Below are 19,768 nucleotides of genomic sequence, written 5' to 3' on the forward strand. Positions count from 1 at the left end.
AGATATTTATTAAGCACCAACTATATGCAAGCACTCTTTTAGGGGCTGGGGATACAGAGGTAAATTTGGCCAGTTCCTTTCCCTCGAACCTTGGTATTTGCATTTCATCAGAGGAGACCAACAGTAACCATGTAAACAAATAAACATGATTACAGATGATGGTAGGTGCCATGAGGGGGACTGATAAAGTGGTAAGATGGAGACTAACTGGAGGAGTGCATGTATGAACAATGAAGCCTGGATGGTGTCTCTGAGTGGTTGAGTTTTGAGCCGACACCTGAAGGTTAAGAATAGGCCAGCCATTCAAAGGTGGAGAGGCGGATAATGGGGCCAGTTAGGGATTTCAAGCATATATCAGGCTCTAGAAATGTGAACTCAGGAGCTACCTGAGCCTCTTAAGAAAATTTACCCATAACCTAGAAATAAATCCAAAAGCATGATTGCAAGTTCTTTCAATGGCATGCTGAAGCTTTACCAGGCCTGCCCAAGGATGATTTGTTTTCCTACATGAATATACCATTGCTTGATTTTCCTATTTATTATCAATGAACTAAGAGCTCAGACTCTGTGGAGTTACATTGGTAAACTTGTATATGGTGCAATGATTTTTGTCTGATAGCAAAGATAACCCTGAAGTTTATGACTCACTGTTGTGAAGGACATTAACCAATTGTATCCCTAGAAATCTTACTCCTGTTTAAACAAAAACGCTATGTAAACTCGATTCCTCAAAATGCTCTTGGAGAACAGTTTAATCATATTATTGGTTTCCTCATTAATGAATGAAGTGAATGAAATCTTTGACATGTGTTCATTTGATAGTTGGATGAGAGTCATGCTTTTAACTTTTTTTTAAATTTTTTAAAATGTTTTTATTTATTTTTGAGACAGAGAGAGACCGAGCATGAGCAGGGGAGGGGCAGAGAGAGGGGGAGACACAGAATCTGAACCGGGCTCCAGGCTCTGAGCTGTTAGCACAGAGCCCGACGCAGGGCTTGAACTCACGGAGCGTGAGATCATGACCTGAGCTGAAGTCGGACGCTCAACCGACTGAGCCACCCAGGTGCCCCGCTTTTAACTTTTTGAAAATTATACTTGGACCAGACTCACCATGGCTTGGCTCAGAGGTCTGGAGTCCAGAGATCAGCTTTAATGAATTCACAAAGCCCTAGAATTGTATGCATTTTAAAAGCAAATATCCTATTAAGTTAATCAGACTCTCTACAGGGCCTTTGTGTCAAACTGCTAACTAAAGTAGAATCTCTCGAGACTCCATATACACCCTTGCCTTGATTTTTTTTCCATGCTCGCCAAGTAACTTTCTAATTGCTAATTCTGCTTCATAAGTGTTCAGATTTCAAGGAAGGAGAGCCTTGTGTGCAACACAAGGATTATAGGTTTTGTTAAATTAATTTATTAAAATTTTATTAAAAGTTTTATAATTTAATATATTGGCCTCCATCTACCTGTTTTATGAGTCCATTTTTCCAGGTCTTATCAAGTTGGGGCACGTGGACAAAGCTGAGTTCATGTTAAGTTCAAAGGAGCTGCAGACCACACTGGGTGACAGGGAACGCTAGCTGGAACAGCCCAGACTGTGCAGCCTCTGCAGGCATTGTGAGGAAGTGTCTCCAGCTTGTTTCTTTCTAACTCTAGGGTGGAGGCAGGGAAGATGATCATTGTAGCTTTCTTCTCCTTATTGGGATGGCACAAAAGCATCTGTGTCCTTTCTCCAATGAATCAAAGGTCACAGGAAAAAAGGTGATTTATATGCTCCCAGGAAATGAGTAATTCATTTTTTATGAGGTCAGTCAACCTGTTGTTCCCTGACATCAATTTCATGTGCTCCCCACAGACAAAATCCTGGCTTTCCCCAACACTTTTCTGGAAATCCAAGCACTTTGCAGACAGCTAGGATCCCACAGGCAACATCTCCATGAGGAGATGTTGATACCCCCCTCCCTGAGAAAGAGGGAATGTGGAATTCTGCTAAGCACCTAAAAATGGGTCACTTCTCTTGGCCTTAAGGACTCTCTCCTTATAAAAGCCATCCTTCTTAAGAGATAGGTCTCTCACTGTTTTGTTTGGTAATTCTATTGAAAAGACTTCCCAGAGAGAAATGCCCAGGATGGCTTCAGATTGCAATACTCAAAAAAAAATTTCTGTTTAGTGTTTAAAATGTGGCAGAGTAGCTGAATATCCTACAGAAGCTGACTCAAGGCAAAGGCCTCTTGGGATGTTAGCTCAGTTTGTGGAAGACTTCCTATTGACAAGGCTAGGTTTAAAAACAACATTTCCAAAAGTGCAAAAATAAAAACTGAGCTCTTGAGGCAAGTTTTTCAGCTTCAATATTAACACAGCAGTGCAATGAAAGGTGAAGTGGCTTGCGTTAATAAACAAGTAAGTGAACAAATGAATACAAGCAGTAGACAAGAATAACCAGCAGAAAGGAATGTCAGCACACAGCGTCATTGGGACAGAGCAGTGACCCCACCAGTTTGAGGTGTGCCATAAAGCTCCATCAGCAGGTTCTCAGACTCTCTGCTTAGAACATTCCTTCCTCTGCATCATTCAGCTGCTTTGTCCGGCTTCCTAGTTTTATTCAAGCAACCTCTCAGTAGCTGTTTAGCTGTCTTAGGTTTTAGTGCAGAGGCAGACATGCAGGGGTTAAATAATGGGAAGAAACCTCTTCCCATCACAGTAATTGTGATTTATTGAGACGGGAGTTCTCACTAGTGGAGAAATGTCCACCTTGGATGGCAAGAGGGCTCCCTTTGCACCTTAAACTATCTCACCAGGACACTGATATGTGTTCAATTGGTGTTCTTACTTCAGAATTTCAAAGTGTTTTCCAAAGGTGATTTCTTCAAAAACATATTCTGAGTTAGTCAAAGACACAGCATGGCCAGGGACAACTGTCCCAACAAAATAGTTTGGCTGGGTTACGCTGCCTCTTTTATGTTCTTTGTTTATAATGGTGGCGAAAAGAAGGCTCTCCCCTCACCCTCAGAAGGGTTTCTGAGAGGGAGGAATGTGGGTATGAGGAAGTTCTCAGGAGCTGTCACACTCTCATCCCAGATTGCTGAGGCAAGCGTCATCACAGGTAAGGTATGCCAGGTATAGGCAGATGTCAAATGCTCCTAGTACAATAACATCGAGTGGTTGTTTCACAAGAGGAAGTTCAAAGTCATGGTAACAGGAAGAGGGTTATTTTTGTAATAAATTTCTTTTTATTGTGGCAAAAGATATGTCACATAAAATCTGCCATTTTAGCAATTTTAAATGTTCGCATCGTTGTGCAAACATCACCACCATCTGTCTCCAGAACTTTTCCATCTTCCTATGGACACTCTATATCCATTAAACACTATCTCTCAAGATTATTTTTTTTAAAAATCTAAGACCAGATTATATGGTTTCCTGGATTAAAAAAATCCAAAACCCATAACACTTGGTTTAGCAAGGTGTGCTCTCTTCTCAAATATTAAGGAAATCAGACCTGATTCTCACTGATGAAAAATTATGTTGGTATTGAAGTACCTACTGTTGACCCCATGTGTAGGAAACCCATTCCTTCCTCTATGGAATCATTAAAGACTGGGCAGAAGAGGGCTCCCATTAGCAGCAAAGGCCTGACACATAAAGGAGTGGAATTTTCTCTTTGGATGGTGTTCACCGGAAAAGAGAGGATGGGATACTAATGGGGGGGGGGGGGACTGAAAATAGGAAGAAAGCCTAAAGGGAAAGAGAGAAGAGAGGTTGGGAGAGAATTGTTCTGGCTGTATGTGCGTACTAGCTACTCTTTTGGAAAACACAGATATGAAATGTTTCCACTATCAGAAAGTTTTACTGGACAATGCAGCTATAGAGTGTAGGTTCCAGAGTTAGACAGACTTGATCCTGCCTATGTTGCTTGGAAGCTCTGTGAATTGAAACAAGTTATTTCATCTTTCCAAGCCTCAGTTTTCTCATCAGCAAAATGGGGACAATAACAACATCTTCCAGTGGAAGAGTCAGCTAGGTGGTCCCCCAAATTTGTTTTCTTTTCTTTCTAGGCCCCAACTGGATCACATTTTGCAGCCTCCCGGGCAGTTCAGTGTGGTCATATGACTAAGTTCTAGTCGTTGGAATATAGGCAGCAATGCCAAGTGCTATTTTCAGCTAAAACTTCTAGAGAGCTCCTTCCACATCTGTCTTCCACGTGCTAAATGCAAATAGCAATGAGGCTGTAAGGTGTGGATGAACCACAAGATAGAAGCAATGCAGGTTCTCAAATCAAGGAGAGAGACACCATTGATTAGGAAGATTTACCTTTGATTGTTATGTGAGCTAGAAATAAACTTTACTGTATGGGAGCTCTTTGCTACTGCAGCATGGTTCAACCTAGGATAAGCATAGGGTTGAATGAGATAATTTAAGCAAAGTGTTCAGTATAGTACCAGGTAGCTGGTGAATGCCCTGTTCAGTAAATGTTAGCTAACTTTCAGTAGTGAAGAGCAAGGATCACAGAGCATGACAGACCTGGGTTTAAACTAAGCTGCACTACTTAGCTGTGTAATCTTAAGCAATTTGCTTACATGCTACCTTGAATTCGTCATCTGTAAAAAAGGGGAAAATATTAATGAAAAGTGAAAAAATTATTAAAACTGAGTGTGTAGTTTTTCTCTCATTCAGAAGCCTCCTTTATTCCTATATGATTCCACACTGTTTAAGATGGCTGTCGCTTTCCCATGCTGCAGTATTGATTACAGATCTCAGTAGAGGCAGCCTGCTGGGTCAGGGGTGCCATTTACTTAAGTGGAGTCAAGAATTCCTGTGCCATGGGTGATCCAATATAGAGACATCTAGAGGAGTCTTCACTCCTCTGGTAATCATGGGACATTTAGGCTGAGTGAAGTATCGACAGGCACAAACCCAGAAACCCTTGAGCCCAGAAGGCCATAAAAAGAAGTACTTGAATTTTAACAGATCTCAAGAGAACATAACAGGCCCATGGACCATTCAAGCTCTTTTTTTCCTCTTTCAGTTGTAAGGTAGATAGAGAAGGAAAGTAAACTTGCTTTCAACTGTCTGAGAATGTCTTTATTACAGGCGTTTCCAACAACACCAAATATAGTTACCAAGGGACCCCTTAATTCCACCTGCCTGTATTTAGCACCAAGAATCAGAAAATGTTAGTGTAACCCATGGGGGATCTCATGATTGAATCTATGGGTTTGGGGGAATTATGGGGCTGAATTGGGGCCACCATCAAGGGTTGAGATCTGGGGTTAGAACTGAGATGTGTGTGTGTGTGTGTGTGTGTGTGTGTGTGTGTGTGTATGTGTGTTTCCTTTTCAAGCATTAAGAGTCAGAAGGGTTGTTACAGAAAAACAGGATGAAGCATAAATAAAACAAGTTTGGCAACTAAGCTCAAAGGATCTGAGGCAAAATAAAAGGCACTCAGGAATCCAGGAGTTAGGAGTCACATAGCATTGGGAATAAAGGGGGAAGGTCCAAGGCAAACTCCAAGAACACTCTCCTGGAGTCAAACCCATTTGGCACTTGTCAGTCAATCTGGCTCAGAGAGTCCAAAGCAAGGACAATGAATTTGTATTGAAAATGCAATTTCAATTCGAGATGGCCTGGTCACACTTGAGAAAGGGAAGACACCAATAGCTAGATGTAACCAAAGGATAAGTGCTACAGATTTCATATAGAGGGAAGAGCACAATGTATACATACATATACACTTAGCTCTTCAGTGAAAATACTGACCTCCCAAGAGAAGTTCCAGCAAGTCAGCTAGGTTTGAAGATTCAGTAGAAAGACAGTATTTCTCAGTGTGTGCTTGGCAAACGGCTTGCACCAGCACTGTTTGGGAAAGTTGTTAAAATGAAGATTCCAGGACCAATGGGGTCTACAATGCTGATTCAGGAAAGCACTTTTCTGACTGGCCAGGAATCCAAATTTGGGGGTGTCAGAAGGGAGTTTATGAACATGGCTGTTCTAAATCAATCACACGTGGCTACAGAAGAAGTAGGGCGTGACAGGTGAGTGAGATCAATTGTGGGTGAAGATGTCATTTGTTGGTTGCTTTGGACTTTGGGCCTCCTCTCACGCTGTCACGGGCTCCTGAGTCCTATAACCTCTGCTTTGACTTTGGGGATCTGCTTCTCTTTTTCTTCTGCTACTTCCTTCTGCCTGGTTGTCTTGGGTGTGCTCACTGCACCATGACCTCAGCTAATAACCTGGGTCTCTCTCTTGCATAGGCATGGGGACAGGGTGAGACAAGGATCACCTTAATTCCCTCTTCGAGGCAACCATACTCAGAAAATGCCTGATGAACTCTGCATGGAGAGTGTCCAAGTTACCTGTATGGTTTGAGAATTAGAAAAGGAGACAGGAAATGGCCTGGAGGTTCTTATATGGTATTTTCCTAGACTTTTCTGTCATGGCATTTTCCTATAGTACTAGGTACATTTAGGGTGTTAACAATGTGTTAATAATGCCTGCTGATAGTGCCTTCTCATCCTCTTCTCTTAGACCCCCGTCTGGTAGAATCTATTCTGAATACTAACAATGCCTTCTAAAGAATATGTACTGGATATTAATAATTTATTGATCAAATCAAAAGAAATGATTGATACCACATTTCATGGAGTTTAACAGGCACAGATTTCCTTATAAACACATGTTGGTAAGAAAGCATGGCATTATGGATTCATTAAGAACGTTTTTTTCCCTTCATGCTGCTTTACATAATTAATAGTGTCTCAGACTTCATGAAATATGTTACATATATACAAGACTTGTTTCTGTTAAATGTTAGAATAATGGCAAATAAAACATTCTGGCTGGTTCAGAGTTAAGCGATATGCTTTATCAAGATGATTTATTTTCTAAGAAATACAACAAAATAGAGACAGTACAATTCAATAAAAAAGAGCATTAAAGTTGGCATTTGAATGCATGGGGGTTTTTGAGCCTCTGTTTCTTCATCTGTAAAATGAAGACAATGGAAGCTACCTTACTGCATGGTTAGAAGTAAATGAAACTAGGATTTTGATAAGGACTCTACCATGCCATAGAAATCATGGAAAAATTCATTAAATAGCTAATATTAAGTGTTAAATATATATTTCATCAAAAAGCTAATCTTAAACATAAACCTAAATCTATTCAGGAAGTAGAGCAACTTTTGTCTCTAGGGTTACCAAAACCAAAAAGAATCCTCCCTGAATGCTAGTACAGGTCTTTAAGGCTCGGTAGACATGGCTAAGAAAAGCGCTAAGCCTCTGACACCTTCATAATCAGTTTAAAAAATTAATCTCAGTCAGAATGAATGGAAAAACACTACAGAATTTTCCACTGTGGTGATGGATAAGACAAAGATGATCTATTTCTCCTCTACTATTTAACACTATATTGGGAGTATTGGTCCATGTAAATAAAGAAGAGCAATAACTAGAACCATCAGGATAGTAAGAATGGGTAAAACAATCTCTATTTTCAGATGATAGAATTATATATTTGGAAAATGCTAAAAAAATGAACAGAAAATTACTATAAAAAAGAATGTAACAATAAAATAGCAGTTTTAGAAAACAAACAAAATTCAATAACCTTTACATTGATGAATGATAGTTAGAAGGCATAATGGAAGATTCCATTTAGAAGAGGTAAAGAAACAAACATACAAAAACTAGGCATAAATTTAAATATAAATGTTCTAGACCTCTAAGAGAAAAACATAAAGCACTCCTGTAAACATAAAAGGAGATTTGATCAAATGGGAAGACATATCATATTCTAGGACAGGAAGACTCAATAGTAAAGAGATTTCCTTTGCAATACCAATAAAAATACCATCAAGTTGTTCCCCGCCCCACCCCGCCCCAGTACTAGTTGTTTCTAAAGCTAAAGGGACAGAAAAAAACAAGCAAAATATCCAGGAAATCCCTTAAAAAGGAAAGGAATAGAGAAGTGGAAGGAGTTAGCACTGCCAAGTATTAAAGTATACTACAAAATGATTACCTGTAAGGGAAGAGGGTACAAAGTGGAAGAGACAGGAATGGAAGGTAAGTTTTTCTGAATATACTTGTTTTGTAGTTTTGACTTTAGAATCATGTAAACATTTCATACAAAGGAAAATTAAATTTGTAAAAATATCCTAGCAATGGAAAGCAAAATGAAACAAAATGAGAGTTCTATGGGGTAGACGTTTAGCTATGGAGAGAAATTGTTTCAAGAGACTTTAATATATGACTCAGCATCCACAGAGAGATAGATCTGATGGAGAAAGGGAATTACACAATTTCAAAATTTATGAATTTTAAAGTTTATACAAGAAAGCTAGGAAATGACTACATACTATTAAGTTTATGTCAAAAGAACTCAAGAGCTAACTTAAAGCAGTTTTCATTCGTTAAACATGCAGCAATTCAAGATTTCAAAGGAATAGTAATAACTGAAATGAATTGAAAGACTCAGATATATTAAAAAATCTATAAATTCTTAATAATATTGGGGGACTTCACTAGTTACCTATGGAGGATGCCAGAGAACTAATTTGGTATTCTGAAAATTGGTTAAAAAAGAAAGGAAAAATAAACCATTTTTCCTGTCTTTCCTGTATGAATCACACCTCAGGGAGCCAAATAGTTATTGAAGGAAAAACTTTTCCTTATAGAAGACACTAAACAACAGATAAAGAAGTAATGACAGAAGTGGAAAATTACCATTTTGGAAGCCCTAACTAAATGGATGTAGGCAAAGTTCCTCAATGACTATTCACACCCTAAGAAAGCCGCATCACTTATAAAGCATTCTTGCTAGAAAACAGACACCAAATCTGATCAAGTCCTAACTCCTCATTTATAGGGAGCACAGAACATGAGAAATGCTACAGGGTAAACCAACCTGATTTCTTCAATAAGTAAACTGCAAGGGAAAAAAAAGGAGAAGGAACTAACAGATTAAAAGAGAACTTTGGAGGTATTTTTGTCTAATTCAATGCTTGGACCTTATTTAGATCCCCTTTTTAAAAAAAAAAGTGCAAAAACATTTTTTTAAAATAAATTAGACCATCAGGCATATATGAATAGTGGCAAAATATTTGATGGTATTAAGGAGGCTTAGTTAATATTCTTAGATATATAATTAGATTATATAATGGCTTTGTAGTTATGTTTATAGAATGATTCCTTATTCTTATTCTTATTCTTATTCTTATTCTTATTCTTATACTGAAGCATTTTGGGATGATGTGATAAGGTATTTGGGACATGGCCATACCTTCACCTTCATTGGCCCTAGGCATTTTTGCCTTCATGGGTCCCCTTCCACCATAGTAGATTTTTAGGATTCTAAAAATGTCATTGCTTTCTGAGGTGAGAAAAAAAAATAAAATATTTTATTCAATATTATTTATAAGTTCATTTTTTTCCTTTCTAATTTTAAAAGAATGAAAACATTTTCATGGACTCCTGAAAGTCTGGTGGGTCCTGGCACTGTGCTTGCTGGGCTTAATGGATGAGCTGGCCCTGGTCTTGGATTTGCTTCAAAACGATCCAGTGGGGAGAGAAAGAGGGAAATGGGTTTTAGGGGTGTGTGTGAAGTAAAATTGGCTATGAGATAATAATTGTTGAAGCTGTGTACTGGGCATGGGGAGTTATCACATCATTTCTCTACTTTTATGTATGTTTGAATATTTCCATAGTAAGTTAAAACACCAGTTTCTGAAAAAGGCTTCTTTGAATGCTTTTATTTTTTACATAAAGGAAGAGTACAGAATAAATAAATAAAAGTAAAGCAGGAAAAGCTGGTTATTTGAACTTGGGTGTTCATGTGGGTCCTGCATAAATGAGATTTAAGATACCAAGCCTCATTTGGGACAAAGACCTAAGTGTCAAAATTTTGCTAAGATTGCTAAAATCTAACCTGACAGAGTGTTTTTAAAATTAAAAAATTTTTAAATCACTTTCTAATGTTCTTTGGTGGTAGGAAGAATGACACCCATATGGACAGAGATGCTGCCTGCCAATATGTTGCCATTTTATTTTGGAGAAAGCTAGCTAGGGACAGCATTATGAAAATTTCACAGTGGCCTTTGTGACAAAATAATGAATACAAGTAAAGGGCAATACAGGAAGTCTATCCTGCCTTTCAGAAAACTGCATTTGAATATTGTGAGCAGGTGAGTGCAACATTGGCTTTGTGGCCTAGGAAACTCCAGCATACCAAATACTGCTGTGGGCAATTCTCCACTCCAGTCCCTGCCCCAGGATACCCCCTGGTAACCTCTCAGTACTTCCCTCACACCTCTATTCATTCACTCTCCAATAAGTTACTGGGTAGGCACGCCTTGGTGGCTCAATCAGTTAAGCATCCGACTATTGATTTAGGCTCAGGTCATGATCTCACAGTTCATGGGATCAAGCCCCATGTTGGATGCTTGGGATTCTCTCCCTCTCTCCCCCCACCTCTCAAAATAAATAAATGAACATTTTTTAAAAAGTTACTGGGTATCTACTCTGTGCCAAGCACTATGCTAGACAGCTGTATACACAGTGAACAAAACATGGTTCTACCCCGAAGGAGCAAACTGAAAAGGACAAGTCGTCTACTGAGGAGACAGAGATGTACACAGAAATTTTCAAAACAAGTTGAGAAGTAGTTTAATGGGGTAGGTAGAAAGGGTTAGAAAGTATCCCACAGAAGCTAAAGAGGAAGGTTTTTTGAAAGTGGAGGGCGATTTAAGAGGCCTGAAGAACAGTAGCCTGTTTAAAGAAAAGCAGACTGAGGAAGGCTTTTCAGGAAGGGAGAAAGGTGTGTACAAAGCTGAGAAGGCTGGGACAGTGCAGAAAGGTACAAGTGCTGGGCAGAACAAAGGTGGTAAAGGGGAGACTGGGTGCTGGAAATTGCTGTGGAGACACTAGGCCATGGGAGAGTCATAATGAAGAAACAAATGTCTACCCCTGGGTCCTTAAAGTGTGGGCTGAATCCAGCAGTGGCAGCATTACCCATGAGCTTGTTAGAATGCAAAATTCTCAGGCCCACCCTAGACCTCCTGAATCAGAAACTCTGAGTATATATATATAAATATATACTTTGTAAATACTAAATACTCAGAGTTTCTGTACACACACACACACACACACACACACACACACACACATACATTAGCAAGTTATCTAGGTGATTCTGATGCATGTTAAGTTTGAAACCATTGGTTCTCAATCAGGAGTAATTTTACTCTCCAGGAAACATTTAGCAATGTCTGAGTAGACTTCTGGCTGTAAGACTGATGTAAGACTGGCTGTAAGTGGAGTATTACTAACATCAAGTAGCCAGGGATGCTGTTTGTTAAACATCCTAGAATGCATAGGTCAGGCCCCTACAACAAAATCCAAATGTCAGTTGTGTAGCTGTTGAGAAGCTCTGATCCTTTCCTTCTTCCCTTCCTACTGCTCCCTCTCCAACACCCTATTCCTTTCTTTCTCTTTCTTTCTCATCTGTCACTCATCATCTATCTCCTTTACTCCTACTTGTTCCTCTACAGATGGCAAAACATTCACAAGGCTATAATGTGCTGCTTTTCTGCATTTATTTATTCAATTACATACAACCCTCTCCTTTTATTCAATTAATAACTCCATATGACAAAGTTGATCTATTGCTAATGGACATATTATTTGATTTCTATCCTAAAAAGGGTCAATTATCTTGCTAGGAATGGGATGGAGCTGCTCAGAATACAGACGTTAATCATCACCCTATGCCTGAAGCTAAAGCCCTTGGCATTCCACATATGAGCTGACACATGGAGTCCCAAACAGCCAGGAGTCCTGATTTTGACATAAAAGGCAGTTCCGATGCCAATTGAAGCTTAAAGTATCTTAGCTCTTACAGGACACAAGATATTAGGGAAACTCTGACTTTCTCCTCAAGAATGTGGGAGTAAGTGGTCTACTGAGAGTTCAAGCACCAAGTCCACACAGAATGGTCTTAAGCAAAGATATATAAGGTCACATTAGAGAAAACGGGTTCTAATCTGACAACGCTGACAAATCAAAATAATTCTATCACAAGAAGTTTTGTGAGGCAAAATGGATGAGGAAAATGTAAAGTTACAAAGACAAACATTGGCAATGCCCATCTAACAGTTTCCAGGAAATTAAGTGCCCTGAAAGATCAACGTGAACATTTAGTCTGCTGAATGAACCCATCTTCCCATAGTGGAGGCAGATGTCCCAGGCTTTCAGGCTAATATAGTAGCCGTCTAATAGTTGTCTTCCCTATGGCTGGCCCACATAGAGAAAATGCCCTGATTAAACTGAGGTGAATGCTGACTCTGCTTGAGGGACATGTTGCTCACTCAATATGAATTGATCGGCCCTTAGGTTTATAGGCTCTGGTTTCTACTGATTTTACTTAGTTATCCTGAATTGGTAGAATCAACTTGGGGGCATTGAGGAGCTTCTGGACTTCCAAGGTAGAAGGAGGGTCAGTTTTTGGACCATAAAAAATGCCTCCTGGAATCTGCTTCTGGCATTCAGCCTCTTGTCTTCCTTTGGTCACCCTCACAATGTGTCTTTTCTTCCAACTTGTATATTCCCACGATACCCAAAAAGCATTTGTGGTAGACTGAAAAAAATGGCCACCATACTTTGTAGTTCCTCTCACCAAGTGGCAGAGTCAATTTCCTCACCCTCATCCCTGAATCTGGGATGGCCATGTGACTTGCTTGGACCAACAGAATGTGGAGGAAGTGACCTCCTATGCATTCTGTGACTAGACCTTAAGAGACTTTGCAGCTTCTGTTCTTGCTCTTTTGGAACTCTAAGGTTGCTGTGTGTACTAGGCCAAACTAGCCTTCTGAATGTTGAGAGATAAATGGCTCAAACACCCAGTCATTCCAGATGATAGCCAGTCAAGGCCCAGAAGCAGAGCCACCCTGCAAATACATGAGGGCATCCAAGCAAGATCAAGAGAAGAACCTCCTACAGGAACTCAACTTGCCAGTGCATGGAATCATAAGCTAAATAAATGGTTATTGTTTTCAGTTACTACATTTTGGATTAATCTGTTATGCAACAATAGATAATTGATACAGTAATTTTTGTGTTCTTAATAACTCCCAATCACGCCATGAACTTATTGCCACAGTTTATCTCTGAGAAGCCATGGACTTTCCCTCTTGATGTAACACAATTGGGATTTATCTTTGACTATCTCATGAGCTTCAGTGGCTCCTGCAGAAGAAACATCCCCTTCATCTTCCATCAAGATGCTAAGAGATTTGGGTAAGCAGTACAGAAAATTTTGGGTTTTCCAACATTCACACGAGGAGAAAGAGGAGAGTTAAATACATAAACAATTGCATTTCTCAGACATATATCTGACCTTCAGCCGGCGGTCTGGATCTCCACTGCATAGAGAATTGACTGATACTTTGAATGATTTCCAGGCTGGGCTTAAGTTATTCATCACAACCTGAGAAAACAAAGAGAGGAGTGGTGGGTTGGGGAGGGAATGCTTGACATTTTCACATTTCAATACAAAAACCATCTGAGAAGTATTGTGGTGCTTATGAAAAGGACAACTATCTGGAATAAGTGTCTTAATGAAAACTTGGAGTAAGGGTGCCCACTAAGTGGCTTGTTATGAGCAGAACTCCTGTGATCACTGGCCTGGCTGTTGTCTCATGAATAATGATCATCATATGGATGCTGGAGATGAACCCTTCTACACTGAAAGGAGCTAGGATTTAGGAGGCAGGTCTGCTTTTGCCCTCTGATAAAGGATCTACAGGCATAGATAAAGTTCTACAGGAGTGTCATTCCTATGGCATAAATTCTCTTCTATTGAGTATAGGTAAAGACTATTGGTTAGTGTAGGGAGTATAGCAAGACATTTCTACTGCTAAAGAATTGAATAGTCTTTGGTCTATGACCTCAGGTTAGAGCAGATTCAAGTCAGAGGAGAAGTTTCTAAAAGAAAAATCCCAAGAGCATACTTATACCAGCTTTCATATTAAGGTATAATATGGAAGATCTTCAGATCTTTAGTGTCACAAAGTCTATAATACAGTGAAATCCTTCTGAAAGCAGCTTACTAATCCTGCCCCATAGTCCATACAAGTCAAGTCAGCCTGCCATCACTATGGTTCAAATAATTTGCATGGACATAGAATGCATGAGAAGCTCTGTACCTAGGGCTATATTGTGTACTTTAGGATAGAGGTTCCCAAAGTGTGGTCCTTGGAACAGCAGGAGAACCAGCATCACCTGGGAACTTGTTAAAGGTTCAGATTTCTAGGTTGTGCCCACACCTACTGACAGAAACTCTGGAGGTGAGCCCCCTAGATGATTCTGATGCATGAAATTTGAGAACCACTGCTCTAGGGTATATACAAATGAAGTCAAATGGAATTTTGTCATATCGATTTGTCTTCCTGTGAAAGTTTTAGTTAGCAGAAGTCTTAGCATTATAAAAAATGAATTCTCTATCCAAATAACATAATTATTTTATAAGTAATTCCCTCTTCTACTGGGTTCCTTAATATAACCATGAATTATTGATTGTATCATGGACTCATTATTAAATTTCTTTTAATGCATTAAAGTACAAAAATTATGTTCCTGTGGGGCTTTGTCTTGTGCCCTGATACCCTGGGGATGATCAAAGTTGTCATGAGAAGAAAAGTTAGATAAAATCATCTGGGTTAATTTAAAGTTCTCACCTTTATATAAAAACACTAAGAAGTGATATTTTATTGCAACAGTTTTTAAACATAGCAGATCAAAATTTCAACTAGAAATTTCCTACGAAATTAGAATCTGTGTGTACATGTGTGTGCTTCCTCCAAGAGAAAGTATTGCCTAATATTTATTTCATATCTCTTGAATAAGAAAGAGGAAAAAATCAATGTTGTGTTGCTTGACTCACTGGAAAACGTAACAGTTGCATTGCTTGTGAGACTCCACAAGCTCCTGAGCAATTAGGTATGGGAGGAGTTCTAGAGATTCTTGGGAGTAGGAGAATTTACTAATACTAATAATGAGAAAAGGACTGGTATCAGGAGCAAAGGAAAGGGAGATCTTGTGAGAGAAGTCTAATGATACACCCCCATCTCCTTTCTGTCTGCACATTTAAGCCCCCATTCAATGACAGGAACAAAAGGGCAAATGGACACCACTTCTAATTCTCCCCAAAGTTTATTTACTTCTCCCGAAAGAAGTTTGTCCTACCAAAGGAATCTGTGTTTGTGAAAAGGACTCTATTTGGTGGTGGCAATCAGGTGCCATTCAGGGAGACTACTGTACCCCAAACTGTTCCCCAGGGGTTAAATTCCAGAGAACTACATTGTACTATTATAACATGTAGCAGACATACTATCTATACTCAGCTTCATTCATTTATTCATTTTTTAATTAAGCACAAGTTATTAAATGCCAACTATGAACTAGATGGTATCCATAGACTTTGCCCATCCAAACTATTTAATTCTTGTATACTTTTAATATGACACAAAAAGTTCCCCAAACACTACTTGAGACTCTATTACTTCAGGAAAATGGAAATGGACTTCCAATATGGGGTGGTGGGAACATGGAACCCTACTATCATCCTATGAAAGTCATGAGGGCTCCTTCTTCTTTTATCCCACCACACACATATATATGCATGCACAATAGTCCTATATATATATATAAATATATATATGAATATATATTCATATATATTTATATATTCATGAATATATATGAATATATATTCATATACATATATATTTATATATTCATGAATATATATATGAATATATATACACAATAGTCTTCTCTCAGCTCTTTCATTTATCACAATCATCCCAATTCCTCCTTATCAATGTACTTCTCATCCCCACAGACTCTCTCTTGGACCAGCTTGTAAACAAAATGAAAAGTGGAGACTGGGGTTGGTTGTTGAGTGGGTGTGTGGCACTGGGTGGTGGGTCAATAAGACATAAGGTTTGGAGCCCCAGAGAGAAAGACAAGGGAGCTTGAGAAGGAGCTGCGGCTAGACCAAGCAGCAGCTGGGACAGAACAGCCGTTCACATAATAGGCCTGACATCAGCCCAGTGTATGAACTTTTGCTGGGGAAGCAGATGCGCTTCTCAAATTATCATGAAGCTCAGGCCAAACAAACTCAATTCAAACCTCTGCTCTACCCCTCACTAACTATGAGAATTTGGAAAGTCACTGGCCTTCCCAAAGGTTCAGTTAATGAACTATAAAATGGGGGTAATAATAATCATGTCAAGGGATTGTTATGAGAAGTAAATAAAGTAATGCATACAAATCACTTAGTACAATGCTTGGCACCTAATCATACACCTTAAATGTTACCTAATATTCATATTCTTATTAATATGTTGCTGACAGTCTGTATTGAAGGTCAACAATGGAAAATCTGGGTGAGAGAGGGTCTTCTAACATCTAAATTGAGAATTAAAAAAGCTACAAAAGACAGAGAGTCCTCTTAAGGACAGTGAAGGCTCCAGGTCTGAGTGCACAACTATAGACATTAAGAAACATAAGGGGTTTCTCAAAACAGGTCAATTTATTATCTTAGGAGCTGAGATGGCACAGCTGAAGATAAGTCTTCTCACCTCAGTTCGGTGTACAAGCTGCTGGGTTGCATCATCATTCATACGAAAAATTTCCAGAAATGGGTCAGATTTACTGAAGAAATCCTGAAATAGACAAAAATTAGTTATTCCCCACCTACACACATTTGGTCCTTCCCTGGATCAAATACTGCTGGATTTGACCCTTCCGTGCTTTGTTCTTCATCTCTGTGATCCACCCTTGGCTAGAATGACTTGCATCTGACTCCAAGTCCTTGGAGAAGTACAATCTTGGTTAATTGAAATCCGAAGTATTCTTCAAAGATCAATTCAAATGCCAGTTTTTTGAAAAGCAACGTTCTATTTTCTTAAACATATTAATTAGAGTCATTGTTAAAGCCTATGTCTGATGATTATGATATTTAGATCATCTTTGGATCTATTTTTATTATCTGTTTCTTGGTTCTGCCTCTTGTGTAGCAGATACTGTGTAAATAAAGATTATAAAGACTCAGATGAGTCTTTTTTTAAATGTTTTATTTATTTTTGAGCCAGAGAGAGAGAGAGAGAGAGAGAGAGAGAGAGAGAGAGCGGGAGAGGGACAGAGAGAGAAACACAGAATCTGAAGCAGGCTCCAGGCTCTGAGCTGTCAGCACAGAGCCCGACATGGGGCACGAACTCATGAACGGCAAGATGGTGACCTGAGCTGAGGTCGGAAGCTTAACCGACTGAGCCACCCAGGTGCCCGTAGATGAGTCTTTAGCAAGAGTCTGGCAAGCAGTTAGAATGGGGGCAGTCACCTGACTCCAATTAAGGTTGAGCTATTTAGAGGTAAGTTTCTTCAAAAATCTTTATAGGTGCAATATATTTTTGATTCACTTATTCTTTGAAAATAGTCCTTAAAGGGCTCCAACTGAAAGGTTTTGTGTTTATAAGGGCTGGTGTTCCTTGACAAGCCCTTAGTGCTAATTTTTGTGAGACTCTCCAAGGCTCTGTTTATCTCCATAGTCTCTTGGCTCTAGCTTTTTGTTCAGTTTCTCTTTATGCTGCTTTGCTAATTAGTGGTTGTCTTGGGAGAATAAGACATTCAGACTGTTTCTCTGAAGCATCTCTGAATCTTGGGCCCTAGCTCTCTTAGTACCCCTGAACTTCAGTTTTGCTTCTCCAGGCACACGAGATTACAAAGACCTCTGCTTACTTTCTTATTTCTCACTATCTATTTTCTGCTAGGCTTCTTAGCATCTCTACCCGTGGTGTTTTATTAATCAGGCTTGAGGAACTGCCTTGAGTGGAAAATCTGGATAGAATGTCTGAATCACCTCAGCGGATTTCTCTTCTTTCCATTTTTGGCCCCTCAAAACCGACAGCCTTAGGGCCTTCAAACAGATGTCTCTTGGTTCTTATCCAGTGTTTCTAGCCATTTTCATTGGGAGAATAATGTAAAACAAGCAGGTACTTCATTACTAGAAGTAGATATAGCCATATTCTTCCTGTACACTTAGTTTCTACCCCAATAGATTATGAATGTTCAGAAAGGAGGAATTATATCTGATTTTCTTTTATATCTCTACAATTTCCTCATATTTTACAATGTCTAGACTTTAGTGGTACAGTGTTTATGGAATGTATGAATGAATACACAAATAGATGAATGAATGATATGAACAACTGGTATAGAATAGGAGGCTATCTGAGCAACAGCCTTAGTCACTACACTCTTATTATGTATTTCCTCAAGTGATCCCCCCACCCCCCAACCCCCACCGAATTCTAGACTGCAGCAAAACAGAATGAAGCCTAAAGCCATCCTAGTCTTCAGCTCAGCAAAATATTCTCAGGAAATATACTGATCATAGAGTCTTTGTGCTTGATGTTAATATACAAGGAAGGATAAAACTTGGTTTCAACCCTTCAAAGTACCATCTGGTTTGGCGGTAAGAGGGAGCTGATGGATTTTCATTGGGAAATGTGGTTGTGAGGAAGTTATTTCTGGGGATGGAACAGAATGATTGAAGGTATGAAAGAGTGAATAGAGAGGCACACTAAGCAGCTTAATTCCACTGCAGCCTAAGGATGTGGAGAGGAGTTTGAGACAACGCTGACAAAGTCAGCTCCATGAGGTGAAGGGTCTTAAATGCTCATCCAAAGACTCTGCATCTGCCTTGGGAAGCAGCTGGGAGCCAATGTCAGATCTTGAGCAGGAAAACAATATGACAGGCTCTATGATAAACAATATCAGCCTAGAAACTAGAAACCTTGTAGGACCCCTTAGAAAGAGAAAAGATGGGAGATAGGACTCTTTATCTTCCCCCTGAGGTCTTCCTGCCCCAGCCTGAAACTAAACACCATGAGCCACAACAGTTGGAGTCTGGTGTATACCTTCCTATTCTATTTTTGAAGGTACCAAATTACCACAACCTTCATCTTGTTAAGAACCCACAATGGCTGTTTTTGCCAATAAATCTGTCCTGCAAACTGTGTCTGTCCACCAAAATGGCCCCTTTCCCTCCCAAACTGGTAGTCAATTCCTATCTCTACCCCTTTTACTCAAGACATTCACATTTCTCCCCTCCCCACTTATTTTTAACACTCATCTTAAAAAATTGGAACCTCCCTCTTACCTCCCTTTCATAATGGATGTGAGCCACATTAGCTTGTTCCTAGATGCCCTTGGATTCCTCTCTTGGAGTTTTGGCTTTGTTTCCTTAAATAGATTGTTGCTCCCTCAGGGAACATGCCGGTGAATTGCACTTAAAAATTGCTGACCACACTGAAGGAATTTTATCAGTCATTTTTCTTTTTTCTTTCATTGATATTTTAAACTTTTGTTATTTTTATTTAAAAATAGAAAGTAAGGAAAAAAAGAAGGAAAAACGCAGCCAATACTCATATCCATAATTCCACAACTATCAATAGCATTCTGGTAAATATTTTTCTAGAATCTAGACATAATTTTGTTTTCTTTCTTTCAAAAATATATTTGTAATCATACTTTACATACACTTTAACATCTTTTTTTCTCTTGGTAGTATATCACAACAGTTTTTCTATTTTATTTTACATTCCTTTAAAACACTATTTAAGGTGGGGCACTTGGCTGGCTCAGTCAGTTGAGTGTTGGACTTCAGTGTGACTCAGGATCTCGAAACTCAGGAGTGCAGCCCCACATTGGGCTTA

At 39.2% G+C, this 19,768-nt stretch overlaps 1 protein-coding gene across 1 annotated transcript in view; it reads right to left on the reverse strand.

Annotated features, from left to right (window-relative positions):
• CPNE4 (copine 4) overlaps positions 1–19,768 on the reverse strand; it is a 496,584-nt gene that overhangs the window by 101,763 nt on the left and 375,053 nt on the right. Inside the window, exons 6-7 of the mRNA XM_047876436.1 lie at positions 16,634–16,717; positions 13,387–13,476 (exon numbers count right to left, since the gene is read on the reverse strand). Of these exons, the coding sequence (XP_047732392.1) occupies positions 13,387–13,476; positions 16,634–16,717 (174 nt within the window). The remainder of the gene's footprint in view (positions 1–13,386; positions 13,477–16,633; positions 16,718–19,768) is intronic.

This window comes from Prionailurus viverrinus, chromosome C2, assembly GCF_022837055.1.
Source record: "Prionailurus viverrinus isolate Anna chromosome C2, UM_Priviv_1.0, whole genome shotgun sequence".
Taxonomy (NCBI): domain Eukaryota; kingdom Metazoa; phylum Chordata; class Mammalia; order Carnivora; family Felidae; genus Prionailurus; species Prionailurus viverrinus.